This window comes from Salmo salar, chromosome ssa19 (assembly GCF_905237065.1).
Source record: "Salmo salar chromosome ssa19, Ssal_v3.1, whole genome shotgun sequence".
Classification (NCBI taxonomy): Eukaryota; Metazoa; Chordata; class Actinopteri; order Salmoniformes; family Salmonidae; genus Salmo; species Salmo salar.
Window position 1 is genome coordinate 78890558 of NC_059460.1, and position 21275 is coordinate 78911832.

Genomic DNA, 21275 nt, shown 5'->3' on the forward strand with positions numbered 1-21275 from the left:
AGCTGGGTGTGGATCGATGGTGCATGGTGGGCTGTGATAGCCTATGTGGCCTGGGGGGGGTATAATGTGTGTGTATAGTGTGTAATTGGACTACATGTATTTCGGGGCACATATTGGTGTTTAGACATTGTATGCAGGAGGCACATGCTTTTGTGTTATTGGGCGTTTAGTATTTTTTATTTTCACTACATATTTTGGCAATATGCAAAAGAAGCATGAAACAATTACAGTATATAAATTGTACAAATACACCATTAAAGACAATACCTTAAATTGTTCACTAAAAAATAAAAAACATTAGTGATGTCTTGGATATCCCTGCTCCCCTTCATTAGTTCTATTCCCAGGGCTTATCTTGCTCCCAACATGCCTACCCTGGCCCCTCTGTGTATCTGGTGCTGTGTGAGGATGGGGCGGTATGCCTGCCCTGGCCCCTCTGTGTATCTGGTGCTGTGTGAGGATGGGGCGGTATGCCTGCCCTGGCCCCTCTGTGTATCTGGTGCTGTGTGAGGATGGGGCGGTATGCCTGCCCTGGCCCCTCTGTGTATCTGGTGCTGTGTGAGGATGGGGAGGTATGCCTGCCCTGGCCCCTCTGTGTATCTGGTGCTGTGTGAGGATGGGGTGGTATGCTGCCCTGGCCCCTCTGTGTATCTGGTGCTGTGTGAGGATGTGTCAATGTAAATAGTCCAGGTGGCCATTTGATTAGTTGTTCAGCAGTCTTATGCTGCCCAAATTGCGGGCTTCCCAAATAGGCAATACACAGCAAGTCCAGGATCCAGTTGCAGAGGGAGGTGTTTAATCCCAGGGTCCTTAGCTTAGTGCTGAGCTTGGAGCGCACTATGGTGTTGAACGCTGAGCTGTAGTCAATGAACAGCATTCTCACATAGGTGTTATTTTTGTCCAGGTGGGAAAGGGCAGTGTGGAGTGCAATAGAGATTAGAGGTCGACCGATTATGATTTTTCAACGCCGATACCGATTATTGGAGGACCCAAAAAAAGCCGATGCCGTTTAAAAAAAAAAAGTTTTTTATTTGTAATAATGACAATTACAACAATACTAAATGAACACTTATTTTAACTTATATAATACATCAATAAAATCTATTTAGACTCAAATAAATAATGAAACGGTCAATTTGGTTTAAATAATGCAAAAACAAAGTGTTGGAGAAGAAAGTAAAAGTGCAATATGTGCCATGTAAAAAAGCTAACGTTTAAGTGCCTTGCTCAGAACATGAGAACATATGAAAGCTGGTGGTTCCTTATAACATGAGTCTTCAATATTCCCAGTTAAGAAGTTTTAGGTTGAAGTTTTTATAGGAATTATAGGACTTTTTCTCTCTATACGAGTTGTATTTCATATACCTTTGACTATTGGATGTTCTTATAGGCACTTTAGTATTGCCAGTGTAACAGTATAGCTTCCGTCCCTCTCCTCGCTCCTTCCTACCTGGGCTCGAACCAGGAACACATCGACAACAGCCACCCTCGAAGCAGCATTACCCATGCAGAGTAAGGGGAACAACTACTCCAAGTCTCAGAGTGAGTGGCGTTTGAAACGCTATTAGCGCGCACCCCGCTAACTAGCTAGCCATTTCACATCGGTTACACCAGCCTAATCTCGGGAGTTGATAGGCTTGAAGTCATAAACAGCTCAATGCTTGAAGCACAGCAAAGAGCTGCTGGCAAACGCACGAAAGTGCTGTTTGAATGAATGCTTACGAGCCTGCTGGTGCCTACCATCGCTCAGTCAGACTGCTCTATCAAATCATAGACTTAATTATAACATAATAACACACAGAAGTACGAGCCTTTGGTCATTAAAATGGTTGAATCCGGAAACTATCATTTCGAAAACAAAACCTTTATTCTTTCAGTGAAATACGGAACCGTTCCGTATTTTATCTAATGGATGGCATCCCTAAGGCTAAATATTGCTTTTACATTGTACAACCTTCAATGTTATGTCATAATTATGTACAATTCTGGCAAATTAATTACGGCCTTTGTTAGGAACAAATGGACTTCACACAGTTCGCAATGAGCCAGGCTGCCCAAACTGCTGCATATACCCTGACTCTGCTTGCACGGAACGCAAGAGAAGTGACACAATTTCCCTAGTTATAAGAAATTCATGTTAGCAGGCAATATTAACTAAATATGCAGGTTTAAAAATATATACTTGTGTATTGATTTTAAAGAAAGGCATTGATGTTTATGGTTAGGTACATTGGTGCAACGACAGTGCTTTTTTCGCAAATGCGCTTGTTAAATCATCACCCGTTTGTCGAAGTAGGCTATGATTCAATGAGAAATTAACAGGCACCGCATCGATTATATGCAACGCAGGACACGCTAGATAAACTAGTAATATCATCAACCATGTGTAGTTAACTAGTGATTATGTTAAGATTGATTGTTTTTTATAAGATAAGTTTAATGCTAGCTAGCAACTTACCTTGGCTTCTTGCTGCCCTTGCGTAACAGGTAGTCAGCCTGCCACTCAGGCTCCTCGTGGAGTGCAATGTAAGGCAGGTGGTTAAAGCGTTGGACTAGTAACTGGAAGGTTGCAAAAACGAATCCCCGAGCTGACAAGGTAAAAATCTGTTGTTCTGCCCCTGAACAAGGCAGTTAACCCACCGTTCCTAGGCCATCATTGAAAATAAGAATGTGTTCTTAACTGACTTGCCTAGTTAAATAAATAAAAATAATTTCAACGGCAAATTGGTGTCCAAAAATACCGATTACTGATTGTTATGAAAACTTGAAATCGGCCCTATTTAATCGGCCATTCCGATTAATCGGTCGACCTCTAATAGAGATTATCATCTGAGGCTCTGTTGGGGCGGTATGCAAATTGGAGTGGGTCCATGGTGTTTGGGATGATGGTGTTGAGGTGAGCCATGACCAGTCTTTCAAAGCATTTTATGGCTACAGATGTGAGTGCTACGGGCGGTAGTCATTTAGACAGGTTTGCCTTGGCGTTCTTGGACACAGGGACTATGGTGGTCTTCTTGAAACATGTAGGTGTTACAGACTGGGTCAGAGAAAGGTTGAAAATGTCAGTGATGACACTTGCCAGCTGGTCAGCGCATAGTCTGAGTACGTGTCCTGGTAATCCGTCTGGCCCTGCGGCCTTGTGAATGTTAACCTGTTTAACCTCTATGGGCTAGGTGGGACGCTAGCGTGCCACCCGTGGTGCACTCCATCAACAGCAGGTGCATTTCAAGAGCGGCAAATTTGAATCCAAATAAATGTCAAAATTCAAATTTTTCAAACATACAACTATTTTACACCCTTTGAAAGATAAACATCTCCTTAATCTAACCACGTTTTACGATTTCAAAAAGGTTTTACGGCGAAAGCATAAATTTAGAGTATGTTAGGACAGTACATTTACAAGAGTTGTGTGTAATGTTTTGTCAATTCAAAGACTGGGTCACCAAAACCATAAAACCAGCTAAAATGATGCACTAACCTTTTACAATCTCCATCAGATGACACTCCTAGGACATTATGTTAGACAATGCATGCATTTTTAGTTCTATCAAGTTCATATTTATATCCAAAAACAGCGTTTTACTATGGCATTGATGTTGAGGAAATCGTTTCCCTCCAATAACCGGCAGTCAAGTCAGCGTCACAAATTAAATAATTAAAATTAGAAAACATTGGTAAAATATTATATTGTCATTTAAAGAATTATAGATTTACATCTCTTGAACGCAATCAACTTGCCAGATTTAAAAATAACCTTACTGGGAAATCACACTTTGCAATAATCTGAGCACTGCGCCCAGAAAAATACGCGATGCGATACAGACTAGACGTCATGTTGGGGAGATCTAAAATCGAAAATACTATGTAAATAATCCATTACCTTTGATTCTCTTCATCAGATGTCACTTCCAGGTATCACAGGTCCATAACGAATGTAGTTTTGTTCAAAAAAGCTCATCATTTATGTCCAAAAATCTCCGTCTTGTTAGCACATGATCTAAGCCAGCCGGACTTCTCGTCATGAACGAGGGGAAAAAATATATTTCCGTTCGTTCAAACATGTCAAACGTTGTATAGCATAAATCATTAGGGCCTTTTTAACCAGAACATGAATAATATTCAAGGTGGACGAATGCATACTCTTTTATAACGTATTGGAACGAGGGTACCCAACATGAACTCGCGCGCCAGGTGTCTAATGGGACATCATCGTTCCATGGCTCTTGTTCGGTCAGATCTCCCTCCAGAAGACTCAAAACACTTTGTAAAGGCTGGTGACATCTAGTGGAAGCAATAGGAAGTGCCAAAATATTCCTCAGCCCCTGTGTTTTTCAATGGGATAGGTTTAAAGGTAATACAACACATCAGGTATCCACTTCCTGTCAGAAAATGTCTCAGGGTTTTGCCTGCCAAATGAGTTCTGTTATACTCACAGACACCATTCAAACAGTTTTAGACACTTTAGAGTGTTTTCTATCCAAAGCTAATAATTATATGCATATTCTAGTTTCTGGGCAGGAGTAATAATCAGATTAAATCGGGTACGTTTTTTATCTGGACGTGAAAATACTGCCCCCTATCCATAACAGGTTAATGTTAATTTCTCTACCATTAGCCGCCTCCAACTTTGTTTTAGAGAATTTGGCAGTACATCCAACCGGCCTCACAACTGCAGACCACGTGTATCGACGCCAGCCCAGGACCTCCACATCCGGCATCTTCACCTGAGGGATCGTCTAAGACCAGCCACCCGGACAGCTGATGGGTTTGCAAACTGTAGGTTTGCAGAACCAAAGAATTTCTGCACAAACTGTCAGAAACTGTCTCAGGAAATCTCATCTGAGTGCTCGTCGTCTCACCAGGGTCTTGACCTGACTACAGTTTGGCGTCGTAACCGACATCATTGGGCAAATGCTCAGCTTCGATGTCCACTGGCACGCTGGAGAAGTGTGCTCTTCACAGATGAATCCCAGTTTCAACTGTACTGTGCAGATGGCGTGTATGGCGTTGTGAGGGTGACGTCAACGTTGTGAACAGAGTGCCCCATGGCGGGGTTATGGTATGGGCAGACATAAGCTACGGACAACGAACATAATTACATTTTATAGATGGCAATTTGAATGCACAGAGATACAGTGATGAGATCCTGAGGCCCATTGTCATGCCATTCATCCACTGCCGTCACCTCATGTTTCAGCATGATAATGCATGGCCCCATGACGCAAGGATCTGTACACAATTCCCAGAAGTTGAAAATGTCCAAGTTCTTCCATGGCCTGCATACTCACCAGATATGTCACCCATTGAGCCTGTTTGGGATGCTCTGGATTGACGTGTATGACAGCATGTTCCAGTTCCTGCCAATATCCAGAAACCTCACACAGCCATTGAAGATGTGTGGGACAACATTCCACAGGCCACAATCAACAGTCTGATCAACTCTATGCAAAGGAGATGTCGCACAGCATGATGCAAATGCTGGTCACACCAGATACTGACTGGCTTTCTGATCCACGTCCCTACCTTTTTTTAAGGTATATGTGACCAACAGATGCATATCTGCATTTCCAGTCATGTGAAATCCATAGATGAGGGCCTAATGAATTTATTTCAATTGACTGATTTTTCTTATATGAACTGTAACTCAGTAAAATATTAGAAAATTGTTACGTTTTTGTTCAGTGTAGAAATCTTCATCCAAATGGAGGTTAGTGATCACTGTTATGATGTCCAGAAGGTCTTTTCGGTCATAGTAAACACTGGCGAAAATATATGTAAAAAATATAAAAAAATAAAAACGTTAAGACCAGCAAAATAAAAACCACAAAGTCTAACACAGCGGAGCAGCGAGCAAAGTAGCTAGCGCCACGGGAAGTCCGCTGAACCTTTGTCATAATGATGCTGCATTTCACCCCTCTTGAGTACACAGTTAATTTACACCAACATCCATATTCTCCCTCTCAATCAGTGCAATCTGAGCTAGAAACTGCGATGGGCTAAGAGGCATCTATTGTGCAAATGGCAAGTTAGGGTGTAGCTATCAGCTTGCATGCTCTTTCTGATAGGGCAGCAGTGTTCCCCAGCGTTCGATGACTCTGTAGAGATGGAGGATGTGTAATCTGTGGCGTTGTGTTTTTGCCCCCTTTTTTAATTCTCCTTGTTCTTTCACTTTTAACTCCTCTCAGTGACAGATAATGGGCTAATTGAGAATGATAATGCAGTTTTTTGGAGCCAGAAACAATTACCGACCATGACGCAAGGTTCTTCTCTCATATTAGATCTGTTTGAATGTTTTTATTTCTTATAAAACTTTTTGGAGTTAGTGCTGCAGGATGCAAATTTCTGTTTGAAAAAGCTAGCCTTTGCTTTCCTAACTGACTGTGTATATTGGTTCCTGACTTCCCTGAAAAGTTGCGTATCGTTGGGAATATTCGAAGCTAGTGCAGTGCACCACAGGATGTTTTTGTGCTGGTCAAGGGCAGTCAAGTCTGGAGTGAACCAAGGGCTATATCTGTTCTTAGTTTCTGTTCTAGTTTTACATTTTTTGAAAGGGTCATGCTTATTTAAGATGGTAAGGAAGGCACTTTTGAAGAACACCCTGGCATCCTCTACTGACGGGATGAGGTCAATATCCTTCCAGGATACCCGGGACAGGTCGATTAGAAAGGCCTGCTCGCAGAAATATTGGGGGTGGTCGTTTGACCGTGGACCCATAACAGACGCAGGCAATGAGGCAGTGTTCGCTGAGATCCTGGTTGAAAACAGCAGAGGTGTATTTAGAGGGCAAGTTGGTCAGGATGATATCTATGAGGGTGTCCATTGTCGTGTCTTTGCTATGCCGGATTAAGTGATATGACATGCTATTTTATAAAATAATTTATCTGTAATTAATATTACCTGATTAAACTAATCATGTAAATGAAATTAACTAGAACGTCGGGGCACCACGACAGAATGTTTATAGAGCTGTTATCTTCCGAATAACCTCTTAAAGACCTAGTAATCTTTTACCTCAATAGCGGTCAATTATTAATCGTCGCCTTATTCAGTCTCATCTGAACGTCGTAGAATTCTTGGTTATCTTCACTCTGGCTAACAAGTTGAATCAGCAATACAAAATTTGGTTTAATTATTTATTTACTAAATACCTAAATAATCACACAGAATTACACATACACAGGATGGGTCATACATTGATTACTAATTATGTCATAAAAGAAAACGTCCCTGGTGGACGGAACCGATATGACGGCTGGTTACACAAAGAAAGGGGGTTGAGTTTTGAATGAAAGTGTGGGAAGACTGAGGAACAAAAGGATAAGGGTCTCTGATCGGACCTTGTAAAGCTATGCGATCGTAAATACAGAATCTTATGCATTCTAAATAACCGCCCATTTGGAAAAGGAAAATGCAAGAAATATTTACTCTGAGCTGCGCTTTCAATAGGTTGGTTGTAGATGGAAGGCCGGGTTGCCCAGCAGGGATCTCTTGTCCTCTGAAGAATGTCTGGTGGTAGAGTGGATACATTGTAGTACGTCGTCGTGTGGTAGAAGAGGTACTTTGTCCGTCCTTTCCTAGCACACGTTTACAGCTGCTGCTGCTAACTCAACGGCTAGGAGGTATCACTTCTTTAGTGAATAGGAGTTCAAAGTTCATACCAAGTTACCATACTTTGAACTCACGCTGAGGTTGGCTTAGTTCTGTAGTTGATATTATCCCTTTTAACGTCTGGACCGTCGTCCTCACGTCCTCGGGAACACAAATGTATAATTTTCGTAAAAAGCTTATATAGTGGTGGAGAGAAGGGCGTGTTTCATAGTTCACAACCAATGTCTGTTCACTTGGGCGGGGCCACTGAGGGAACGGAGTTTACGTTATGGAAAAATTCTCTCATTTAGAAGCTAAAATTACATTTAATCTTTTTACAAATAGTTTCATATTTAAACATTTAAATTGCATAACAAATCTATGTGAATCTGATAACTAGAATGTGTAGACTTTCCAAGATACAGTTTATGTCATCCTATCATCAGTAATAATGTCTCAGATGACAACTAATCTGACATCATATTCTTTAAGTACCAACGCATATTTTTAACTGGTTGGATTACCGAAATCTGGTTCTGGTCACCACCCTTTTGATGTTACCAGACTCTCTATGTTAACAAAGGGCTTTCCAAGAGTCACTGTGAGATTGAGGGCATCTAGTTTAGATTGTAGGACGGCTGGGGTGTTAAGTATATCTCACTTTAGGTCACCTAACAGTACGAACTCTGACGATAGATGGGGGGCAATCAATTCACATATGGTGTCCAGGGCACAGCTGGGAGCTGAGGGAGGTCTATAACAAGTGGCAACAGTGAGAGACTTATTTCTAGAGAGATGGATTTTTAAAAGTAGTAGCTCGAACTGTTTGGGAATGGACCTGGATAGGAGGACAGAACTCTGCAGGCCACCTTTACAGTAGATTGCAACTCCGCCCCCTTTAGCAGTTCTATCTTGATGGAAAATGTTGTAATTGTGGATAGAAATTTCAGAATTTATGGTGGCCTTCCTATGCCAGGATTCAGACATGGCTAGGACATAAGGGTTGGCGGAGTGTGCTAAAGTAGTGAATAAAGCAAACATAGGGAGGAGGCTTCTGATGCATGCATGAACCCAAGGCTTTTCCGGTTACAGAAGTCAACAAATGAGAGCGCCTGGGGACACACAGGGCCTGGGTTAACCTCTACATCACCAGAGGAGGAGTAGGATAAGTGTACAGCTAAAGGCTATAAGAACTGTGTCAGGTCTGCTCTCTGAAATGCCAATCTGGTGTCACCCACACTCTCAGAAGGGTGGGATCTACCCACTTCCAGCTGAGCTTCACCACTTTGTCAGGTACAGCTAGTGGGGTCTTTGAACGTCTGTACTCCTGGCGCTTAGCATGCATTATTGATGTTTAGGGGCTGTGCTGCGATGCCTAAGGCTTTTTCTACTCCATTACTGTTCTCCCACTGGGACGTACACATTTCACCCAGGCTAGCGCTGGCTAACACAGTTAGCAGTGCCTCCCTGTATTGCTACTTGGAACACTTCACGCTGGCTAACACGGCTAGCAGTGCCTCCCTGTATTGCTACTTGGAATACTTCACCCTGGCTAGCGCTGGCTAACATGGTTAGCAGTGCCTCACCTTATTTCTACTTGGAACACTTCACCCTGGCTAGCACAGTTAGCATTGCCTCACTTTATTTCTACTTGGAACGTTTCACCCTAGGTAGCGCTGGCTAACACGGTTAGCATGTAGTGACTCTGTATGTTAACTCTTCATCCTGGCTAGCGCTGGCTGACACCGTTAGCACTGCGTCCCTGTATGGAGATTTCACTAGCAGCTAGCAAACTAGGGACAACTGCAGGAAGTGTGTGTTCCGGAGTCCTCCTATTGGAATAAGCTCTCCTCCATTCTACCTGGAGTAGTCTCTGTCCTTCAATCTCCCTTCTGCTCTTTCTCTCTTTACTTTTCTTGCTTGCTTTCCCGTTACCACATCAGCTTTCTGTCTCACTCACATGTGCGCCTATCTTTCACTCTCTCCTCTGCTCATGTCCTCCGCACATTCTCTTTCTCACACTCAATCTCCCACCCGGCACAACCAAAAGAGGACTGTCCACCCCTGGTTCCTCTCTAGGTTTTTTCCTAGGTTGCTGCCTTTCTAGAAAGTTTTTCCTAGCCACTGTGCTTCTGCATCTGCATTGCTTTCTCTTTGGGGTTTCAGGCTGGGTATCTGGTATAGCACTTTGTGACTGCTGATGTGAAAAGGACTTTATAAAACACATTGATTGAATCTCACTTCCTCTCCTTCTTTCCTCTCATATACACACTCCCCCTCTCCCCTCAGGTATGGCTGAGCTTGGCTGGTGACTCATCAGTCTGACCTTCATAAGCTACAGTGCCTTCAGAAAGTATTCACACCCCATAACTTTTCCCACATTTTGTTGTTGTGTTACAACCTGAATTTAAAATAGATTTCATTGAGATGTTGTGTCACTGGCCTAAACACAATACCCCATAATGTCAAAGTGGAATTATGTTTTTATAAATGAAATTCCAAATGAAAATATGAAATGTCTTGAGTCAATAAGTATTTAACCCCTTTGTTATGGCAAGCCTAAATATGTTCAGGAGTAAAAACGTGCTTAACAAATCACGTAATAAGTTGCATGGACTCTGTATGCAATACTAGTGTTTAACATGATTTTGAATGACTACCTCATCTCTTTACCCCACACATACAATTATCTGTAAGGTCCCTCTGTTGAGCAGTGAATTTCAAACACAGATTCAACCACAAAGACAAGGGAAGTTTTCCAATGCCTCGCAAAGAAGGACACGTATTAGTAGATAAACACAAAATCGGACATTGAATATCCCTTTGAACATGGTGAAGTTATTCATTACACTTTGGATGGTGTGTCAATATACCCAGTCACTACAAAGCTAAAAGCGTCCTTCCTAACTCAGTTGCCGGAGAGGAAGGAAACAGCTGACAATGAGGCCAATGGTGATTTTAAAACGGTTAAGAGTTTAATGGCTGTGATAGGAGAAAGCTGAGGATGGATCAACAACATTGTAGTTAATCTACAATAATAACCTAAATGACAGAGTGAAAAGAAGGAAGCCTGTACAGAATAAACATATTCTAAAACATGCATCCTGTTTGCAGTTTCACTAAAGTAAAACTGCCAAAAATGTGGCAAAGAAATAAACTTTTTGCAGCGGGGAATACCCAGGGCCAGGCCTCCTCGATGGGGGGACACTGTAGCCAGCCTCTGTGCCTTCGTCAAAAGGGGAAGATTGTTCCTGTAGCGCCACAGAACTGGGTCATGGTGATCCATTTCCTTGCCTGGCTGGATCTTGCCTTTCGGCGCTAATGGGAGATTAGCTGGGAAGTTTTGAATTCCAAAATGCCCGATTGTTCTTCCCACGGGGTGGGGGGGGGGGCTATTTAGGAAGAGATTGACACCTCTAGATAGGGTGTGGGGGGAGGGGGATGTAGAAGAGGAATGGGGGGTGGGTGTTTCCCACCCCCGCTGCGACTGGGGTAATTACAGCGGGCATTGAGGGTTCACAGAGCGCTGGCTGGCCAGGAATCCTGTGGTGTAGGGGGGAGGTATCAATACTCTGTTACCACTGGGAGGTACTTAGTATCGCGTCTTTTGATTGGCCACCCCACTGCCTTTATTTTAGCGGATGTTTAGTATCCATTATGTTTCTGAAAGTCACTCAGCGTTATGAAGAGGGTAACTGCTCGTCTCGGGGTAATGAGCTTAATGGTGAAGTGAGCTATTAGCGGCTCTATGTTAATGGTTTTAGCCTTTTCTAGTGGCACGGCCAGGGCAGTATGTGAATAGCCTCTCTCTCTGCTCTGCTCTTAGATGTGTCATAGAGGCTATTTTCTGCAGCAGTTTCATTCCTCATAGATATCTGTAATGAGGCTATGTGAGCAGAGCACCATTCCTCCATAGATATCTGTAAGGAGGCTATGTGAGCAGAGCACCATTCCTCCATAGATATCTGTAATGAGGCTATGTGAGCAGAGCACCATTCCTCCATAGATATCTGTAATGAGGCTATGTGAGCAGAGCACCATTCCTCCATAGATATCTGAGCAGAGCACCATTCCTCCATAGATATCTGTAATGAGGCTATGTGAGCAGAGCACCATTCCTCCATAGATATCTGTAATGAGGCTATGTGAGCAGAGCACCATTCCTCCATAGATATCTGAGCAGAGCACCATTCCTCCATAGATATCTGTAATGAGGCTATGTGAGCAGAGCACCATTCCTCCATAGATATCTGTAAGGAGGCTATGTGAGCAGAGCACCATTCCTCCATAGATATCTGTAATGAGGCTATATGAGCAGAGCACCATTCCTCCATAGATATCTGTAAGGAGGCTATGTGAGCAGAGCACCATTCCTCCATAGATATCTGTAAGGAGGCTATGTGAGCAGAGCACGATTCCTCCATAGATATCTGTAATGAGGCTATGTGAGCAGAGCACCATTCCTCCATAGATATCTGTAATGAGGCTATGTGAGCAGAGCACCATTCCTCCATAGATATCTGTAAGGAGGCTATGTGAGCAGAGCACCACTGGGGGTTTAGTAAGTAGTGGAAGTAAAGGAAAGGGCTGAATGAGGTTTCTTCAATGTGCTTTGACTCTCTCACTCACCTTTTTCTCCCGTCTCCTCATCCCTTTGCTCCCCACAGTCTAAAGTCAACTCTATCTGCACACTCATGTCAAACAGAGCGACTCTTTCCTCTCAACGACAACAACAGTATTGACAAAGCTTCTGGAATGTTTTCTCATGTTTCATTATCAGATTCCCTTGTTGACCTAAGGGTTTAAAATAGTTTTGGGAAAGCTATGTTGAAATATTTGTGTCAGCAATTTTTTTGCATTGATTCATTGTCTCTTCACGGGATGTTTTAATGGAGAGGAGGATATTATGTCTGCGTGTGAGTAACACTGGCCTCTCTATCTCTCTCCTCTCCACTCCCTCTTTCCCCTACCGCAGGTATCGGTAAGAATGTGATCTGCGATCGCACCGCCACCCCTCTGGATGCCTTCCGCATGATGTCGGCCGCCCAGTACTACCCCAAACTACTGAGCATCATGGGTAACGTGCTGCGCTTCCTGCCCGCCTTCGTACGGATGAAGGAGCTAGTGGAGGAGGGCTACGTGGGGGAGCTGCTGGTCTGCGAGGCCCAGGTCCACAGCAGCAGCCTGCTGGGTAAGAAGTACAACTGGAGCTGTGACGACTTGATGGGCGGTGGGGGGCTGCACTCGGTGGGTACCTACATCATCGACCTGCTCTCCTTCCTGACAGGCCAGCGGGCGGCCAAAGTGCACGGCTTCCTCAAGACGTTCGTCAAGCAGACGGCGCACATCTGTGGCATCCGCCAGATCACCAGCGATGACTTCTGCACCTTCCAGATGGTGCTGGAGGGCGGCGCCTGCTGCACCGTCACGCTCAACTTCAACATGCCCGGCGACTTCCGCCAGGAGGTGATCGTGGTAGGCACGGTGGGCCGGCTGACAGTCAGCGGCACGGACCTGTACGGCCAGAAGAACACCATGGATGGAGGGCCAGAGCTACTTCTGAAGGACAGCACCCCTCTGGAGAAGGCCTCCCTACCGGAGAAGGCTTTCAGCGACATCCCCTCGCCTTACCTGACAGGAACTATTTGCATGGTACAGGCGGTGCGGCAGGCCTTCGAGGACCAGGATGACCGGCGCACATGGGATGGAAGGCCGCTGACTATGGCAGCCACCTTCGAGGACTGCCTGTATGCACTGTGCGTGGTGGACACCATTAAGAAGTCCAACCAGTGCGGCGAATGGCAGAACATTGAGGTGATGAAAGAGGAGCCCGAGGTGAGCCCAGCCTACCTGATCAGCGAGGCCATGCGGCGCAGCAGGATGTCACTCTACTGCTAGCACTGGCACCAAAATGGCCAACTGGTGCTAGAGACTGGGGGTGAGAGAGTGCCCTCATTGGCTGGCTGTCTGACCAATAGGGGATAAGGGTCCTGTTTCGCTTGTCCCCAAAATTATGTGAACAGTGATGAACACTCCTTTATCTCTTTGTCCTCTTTCCTGGATGAATAAGCCTCACACTGTGGGTCTGAGAAAGGGAAACCGTTTCTATGGATGCTAGACTCGGGTCAACAGAGGGGTTTTATTGTACCTCTAGAGAGGTGAATGTTTAAACCACAGGGGGCTTGAATGGTTCAGTCCCTGTCTCAGTGTATGTGTGCTGTGTATGAGTGTGAAACCAGAGTGCAAAAAACCACCAGAAAAATCTATAGTTTGGCTGGTAGGGCTTTTAGTGAAGTCCCCCCCCCTCTGGTAAAGTGTGCAATAAATCCTGCCAGAGCTGCAGGCTCGTGGAATTATGTCATCCTGCCTGAATCAAGGGAATACCCTTTTTGCCTGCTTCTCGTTTTTGTAGTAACGTCCTTATGCAATAGACAGACACAATCTGTGGATGGCGACTCAATCCCGTGCTATGCTGTGAGTAAAGCCAAGTGTTTTTTCTATCTCAAGGTCATTTCCCGCTGCTTAGCTAGCCAGCTAGGTTAGCATTTGCATGCGCTAAAGCTTCTTACACAATAGCGACAATGTAGGGTAGAACGATCAGTACTAACCGCTGGGTTGGATGGGATACTAGCATGCGTCAAGCCTCCAGATAAACACCCTTTAAGACTCCCACTAGGAACACTCTGCTTGGCTACTAGTTAGTGTGAATATGTAACATAGTGCTACTAACTGAAGAATGTGGGTTAATTATTTATTTTTTTGTTGAGAGAAGACAACCGATGGTCATGTACTCATCACTATCCACACAGGTTACAGGAGAGAATGGTAGTGGCACATATTGACCTTCAAGCCAACACGTTGTATTTTATTCAAGCGCTATCTTATTGTTTTCCCAATGTTGATTATCCTACGTCACCGTCTGCATAAGCCTACATGTCTATAGTCTTGTATAAAACAAAAAGTGAATTGTTTAAAATTAGTCATGATATAAATGTACTGTTTTGTATTTTATTTGTTTTTAAACTGTGGTGCAAAAAAGACTGGAACATGTTTTGATGAACGCGCTGTTCAGTATAAAAGTATTCATTTTTAGTTTTGGACTGATCCGTACGGGGAGTGTCTAGTTAGTGGGAGACAGGTGAGGTGAGAGAGGCCTTTGAGCGTTCAGCTCCTACGTGCGTTGGTCCTGTCTGTGGGATCTCTGAAGAAAATGACTACTGGAAAACTATTTTGGTTGGAGTATAGAAACCTTTTTGAAACATGTGGTCCTCATTTGCATTCAATTTTGATAGGTGCAGACATTTTTCAAAAATTCTATCAACTTCCCTTAGGGCTCAACAAGCACGCTTTGTTAGGGCTCAACAAGCGGGCTCAACAAGCACGCTTTGTTAGGGCTCAACAAGCACGCACTGTTAGGGCTCAACAAGCACGCGCTGTTAGGGTTCAACAAGCACGCTTTGTAGCTATTCAACAGTTATCATCTGTCCAGTCAGTCACCCATTGGGGGCACACTGGTTGAATCAACGTTGTTTCCACATCATTTCAATTAAATTACGTTGAACCAACATTGAATTGACATCTGTGCCAAGTGGGATGCCTTCACCTATTCAATGAAACCTGAAACTGGAATATTGATTTAGAATTTTGGTCGAAGTTCTCAGTTCTGGACATTCCAGGGCCTATATTCACAGGGTGTCTCAGAGTACGAGTGCTGATCTAGGATCAGGTCCTCCCTGTCTTATTCGTTATGATCTGAAAGGTAAAACTGATCCTAGATGCATTGTGAATACGGGCTTTGGTCTCATAAAGAGTTGCAGCATTTAGTGTAAGAATCCTTGTTACATGTTGGCCTTTCCGATCGTCAGTAAGCGAGAAGAAGAGATTCAAGATCCAAAGATCATGTCTTGGTATTATGTACTTGACCATCCTAATTCTTTATCCAATTCTCAGTTAGTCCCCTCTGTTCCTAAGCCGGGTCTATGGCCTTGTTCCAAACCATGCACCTCTAAAGCTGCACCCAGAGAGGAAGTCTGTGAGGATTCCCTTTTGAGGCCTTATAGGAAGGAGGTGTTAGGACCTATGGTATAGTCCCCAGTCTTCCAGTCCAGGATGGAGCCCAATAGCTTTCCTAGATGAAATCAAACCCTAAGTAAACCCTTGAACTTGACCGTGAAGATCGCCTTCGCGTCACATTAAACGTGACGTGTTAGCGCTAAATCAGACATTTTATCAGGTAGAATCGATGAAGGACAGAAAGGATCCAAGTAGAGTCCGGTTTAGCGGTTTGATCTGGCACACCAGCGTGTTTAGCCGTAAGCCTACGTCTTGACGAGGCGCTCTAGATGCCATTTCCTTCAACATTTTTAGGCCAGTTGATGAAAATTGAGTTTGGGTATTTAACTGGTTGAATATTTAATGTGTGAAATTAGAAATTAATGTTGTGGAAGATTTCATGCATTTGGTGTCCTCTGACTAATTTGTACATTTTAATTTAATGTCTTCATGCCATTTATTATTTTTCTTTTTTGCTTTTTATAAAGTGAACGTTTCAGGTCACAGCCAATGTTGGTTAAGTTCTATGATAAAATGGACAACTGCTGTACCACCATCAAACTGCAACAACTGAGATTTGAATATTGTAGTGTGTGTGTCTATCGCTGTACCTGAAGGTGTTACCCTTAGAGCACTGTAGATGCTCCTTTGACTGTACGCCCCTTTCTCTGCGGGACTGTGGTATGAAAACAAAATCATATTGCCAATTCCTTATTGTCATTGCCTGTGGCTTTTTAGGGTGCATCCTCTTGGCTTAAAAAAAAGACATGGAAAAAGAAAGTGTAAACATGGGGGATGTTACAGTTCAATATGTTAAGTTTGTTCTGCTCTGTTTGCTGAAATGTGAATATTTTAGATCTTCTCCGTGCTGTGCCAACATTTACAAACAACTTAAGGAGATTGGGCGTTCCTGATTTAATATAGATAGTAGTCCAGCTCAGTGTGATTTAGATTAGATAGATTTTGGGAAACAAAGACCTTAAAATGTGCTTTGGATACATGACCCTCCCCCTCCCTGCCTTTGGTACCCTAAGGGGGGGGTCACTCTGTTTATAATGAGAAGCAACCTCAAAGGTGGTTCTTGTACACCCTCAGTTTGTCACCTAGCAACTGTGGCAGCCACTGTGCCAACACTTGGTCATCTTGGATTTCTTTCCACTTTCTCTCATTCTCTCTTACCCTCTCTCTCTCTCTCTCTCCCTCCTCGTTCTATCCCTCCTCGTTCTCTCCCTCCTTGTTCTCTCTCTCCTCGTTCTCTCTCTCTCCTCTCTCTCTCTTACCCCCTCTCTCTCTCTCCCTCCTCGTTCTCTCTCCTCTCTCTCTCTCCCGCCTTGTTTTCTCTCTCTCTCCTGCTCGCTCTCAGCCTGAAGGACAAATTGACTTGGTGCTTCTGCAGACCCCTGATAGCTTATTCATTAAGCTCACCATTCACTCACAATTTATTAGATTTTTTTGGTCTTTTAAACTGTAAGATGAAATATGATATTGATAGATTTCCTCCACATTCCTCTTACCATACAGTGGCCCCTTTTCATTATGGCACAGATGAAGCAACCACCGGTCAAGGAAGCTTACATTGAGCCTGCTTATTTTGATGAAAATATAATAATTGTTGTTGATTTATTATGATGGTCATTTTAGATTTTAAGTCCAATGTCAATGATGTCAGTAGACTAGAGTCAGAATAGCTGTTTGTTGGATGACTGTTGACCCTTCACACTGGGAAACGCTGAACCCTACTCCTTGCCCTAGTGTCTGTTTCTCTGACTACAGGCTGGAGTGGCAGTTATTTGGCCCAATAGTCCCAGACTCCCGGCACCTTCGTTTTCCTGGCTCAGGTCAGAGGTAGTGACTGCTGAAAAGGGCAACACACACACACACACACACACACACACACACACACACACACACACACACACACACACACAGGAACTCTCCCTCAACAGGTTTGTAAGTGCTGGTACAGTTAATATAATTGCTGAAGGTAATGTCCATCTTGATGCTGTATTGACATTTGTTGACTGTTTATTGTACTGTATGTATATCGTGGATGCATGGACCTTTTGGTATATATTGAACCAACAGGCTCATATTGATCAGTCTTAAACTAGAGAATGTATTGTAGGAATATATTTATCTATTTTCTATATATCAGAAAATGACAGTTGTGGTTTGGGAGTTGGGTTGATGGTGAGGGAGGGAGGGTGTCAGTAATATCTGTCCTCTTAGTTTGCTGTATATGGAAAGGCTGTGAATGGAGTCCCCCTTAATTCCTTAGCCTGGCTCTGTGTCAGTGTTCTACTGTTTGATCTCTCCGCTCCAGTACTTTGCACTGCTATTGTGTGTATGTGTGTGTGTTACTAGTAAGAGAAAGTGTGTGTGTGTGCGTGTTGCTTGGGGGAAATGTCTTGTTCTGACCCCATCATCCTGGTGTTCAACAAAATGGTTTACCGCTTCAGAACTTGTCCGATGCTGCAGTTTCTAAGGATTAAAAAAAATAATACCAACCTAAACCTTGTCATGGGTTTCCTTTCTTCACTGCATCACAGCCTTATCGCTGCATCACAGCCTTATCGCTGCATCACAGCCTTATCGCTGCATCACAGCCTTATCGCTGCATCACAGCCTTATCGCTGCATCACAGCCTTATCGCTGCATCACAGCCTTATCGCTGCATCACAGCCTTATCGCTGCATCACAGCCTTATCGCTGCATCATTATCGCTGCATCACAGCCTTATCGCTGCATTATTATCACAGCCTTATTGCTGCATCATTATCGTTGCATCACAGCCTTATCACTGCATCACAGCCTTATCGTTGCATCACAGCCTTATCGTTGCAGCACAGCCTTATCACTGCATCACAGCCTTATCACTGCATCATTATCGCTGCATCACAGCCTTATTGCTGCATCACAGCCTTATCACAGCCTTATCACTGCATCATTATCGCTGCATCACAGCCTTATCACTGCATCACAGCCTTATCGCTGCATCACAGCCTTATCGTTGCATCACAGCCTTATCGCTGCATCATTATCGTTGCATCACAGCCTTATCGTTGCATCACAGCCTGGAAATCTAGGCATTACCATGATGCATATTATTAGTTTTCAGACATCAGTAGTTACACATACATACACAAATATTCCCATCATGCAATGCAGGAACTGACCAGGACCCGGGAGAGCGGTCTTTTGTGTGTGTGTGTGTGTGTGGCATATATGGGCCATCTGAGTGTGTAGGAAGTGGTTTGCTCTGACGAGTTGCACTGTGCTGCTCCGCTAGCAGAGTATGACCTGTAGTGATTCTGAAAGACGGCTCGGGTCCTTCTACCACTCACACTTTCATCCTCCTCCTCTCCCTCCATGTTCCGTATTGACTGACCTTCATGTCTTGATGGACTAATGATAGACTGTCTTTTCTCTTTGCTTATTTGAGCTGTTCTTGCCATAATATGAGCTTGGTCTTTTACCAAATAGGGCTATCTTCTGTATACCACCCTACCTTGTCATAACACCACGGATTTCCTCAAACGCATTAAGGAAAGAAATTCCACAAAGTAACTTAACAAGGCACACCTGTTAATTGAAATTTACATTTACATTTAAGTCATTTAGCAGACGCTCTTATCCAGAGCGACTTACAAATTGGTGGATTCACCTTATGATATCCAGTGGAACAACCACTTTACAATAGTGCATCTAAATCTTTAGGGGGGGGGTAGAAGGATTACTTTATCCTATCCTAGGTATTCCTTAAAGAGGTGGGGTTTCAGGTGTCTCCGGAAGGTGGTGATTGACTTCGCTGTCCTGGCGTCGTGAGGGAGCTTGTTCCACCATTGGGGTGCCAGAGCAGCGAACAGTTTTGACTGGGCTGAGCGGGAACTGTGCTTCCTCAGAGGTAGGGAGGCGAGCAGGCCAGAGGTGGATGAACGCAGTGCCCTTGTTTGGGTGTAGGGCCTGATCAGAGCCTGAAGGTACGGAGGTGCCGTTCCCTTCACAGCTCCGTAGGCAAGCACCATGGTCTTGTAGCGGATGCAAGCACCATGGTCTTGTAGCGAAATGCATTCCAGGTGACTACTTCATGAAGCAGGTTGAGAGAATGCCAAGAGTGTGCAAAGCTGTCATCAAGGCAAAGGGTGGCTACTTTGAAGAATCTCAAATATAAAATATATTTTGATTGGTTTAACACTTTTTTTGGTTACTACATGATTCCATATGTCTTATTTCATAGTTTTGATGTCTTCACTATTATTCGACAATGTAGAAAACAGTAAAAATACAGAAAAACCCTAGAATGAGTAGGTGTGAACAAACTTTTGACTGGTACTGTACACATTTCACAGCTGATTTGGTTTTCCATTTGATGTTTTTAACCTCCTGACAGCAGTAAAACCGTCTTTATGGAGACACTGACCGAGGCCCTCTGTTGCCACCTAGTGACCGGAACAGAAACTGCCTGTCCTCAACACCCACTACTAACATAATGCACAACTATTGGTATTTACGGCTAAGATACCTCTGATTTTCCTTCTTTACATCTAATCAGGTGCTAAATCAGACATCTGTAAGCAATGGACTCTGTGTAAGCGGAACAGTTTTGGCCTGCTTAATTCTATCTCTTATGAAAGTTCTCTTGTTTCACCTCAGATAACCCTCACATTTAACTCAGAAGAATATGCGACCGGAAAGAAGCAAAAGGAATTAATTAAGGCCCACAACCGCTGTTCCACCAAACAACATCAAGCAGACAGTAGAGCTCAGAGGCAAGTGTGTGTGCAATGCATGAGAAAACCAGCTGTAAACTCAATAAAATGGCTGTGGTACTTTATAATGACTTCAAGGGGGGCTAGAGCAATCAAAAACATGATTTCTTTTTGCAGCTTGCAAGGTTTTGTGATGGACTTTCTTGCCCCTCTCTGTCCCTTTTTCTCTACCAATCGCTCTCTCTCTCTCTCTCCATGGGAGATTATGATCTCCATATTAAAGTCAATCCACTAACACCATGACAGGATGAAACTAGCCCAGATTGATCTCCATATTAAAGTCAATCCACTAACACCATGACAGGATGAAACTAGCCCAGATTGATCTCCATATTAAAGTCAATCCACTAACACCATGACAGGATGAAACTAGCCCAGATTGATCTCCATATTAAAGTCAATCCACTAACACCATGACAGGATGAAACTAGCCCAGATTGATCTCCATATTAAAGTCAATCCACTAACACCATGACAGGATGAAACTAGCCCAGATTGATGCGGAGATTAAAACATTTTGATAAAGCAGGAGAGGAGGATATAGAACAACGCCATGGTTCTCCTCTCCCGCTCTCTCCAACCTCTCACCACCCTCTCCTCTCTCCAACCTCTCTCTCTCTCTCTAACCTCTCTACCCTCTCTCCAACCTCTCTCTCTCTACCCAACCTCTCCACCCTCACTCTCTCCAACCTCTAGCTCTCCTCACCACCATCTCTCAACCTCCTCACTGTGACACTCAGATGGTCAGGTAGTGAGGCACTAGCTGAAAGCTCCCCCTCTGTGTGTGTGTGTGTGTGTGTGTGTGTGTGTGTGTGTGTGTGTGTGTGTGTGCGTAAGAGCAGCTAAACCTAAGGGGATTATGAAGTA

At 43.9% G+C, this 21275-nt stretch overlaps 1 protein-coding gene across 2 annotated transcripts in view; it reads left to right on the top strand.

Annotated features, from left to right (window-relative positions):
- Window positions 1–18152, top strand: part of LOC106579679 (glucose-fructose oxidoreductase domain-containing protein 1) — a 33916-nt gene extending 15764 nt beyond the window's left edge. The window contains exons 3-4 of one of the 2 annotated variants that reach the window (XM_014159810.2): window positions 12563–12778; window positions 12875–18152. In XM_014159810.2, coding sequence (XP_014015285.1) covers window positions 12563–12778; window positions 12875–13485 — 827 coding nt within the window. In that variant the 3' untranslated portion in view covers window positions 13486–18152. Of the gene's footprint in view, window positions 1–12562 lie in introns of both variants that reach the window. The other variant, XM_014159809.2, reaches the window with a different exon arrangement.
- The last annotated feature ends 3123 nt before the right edge of the window (window positions 18153–21275 follow it).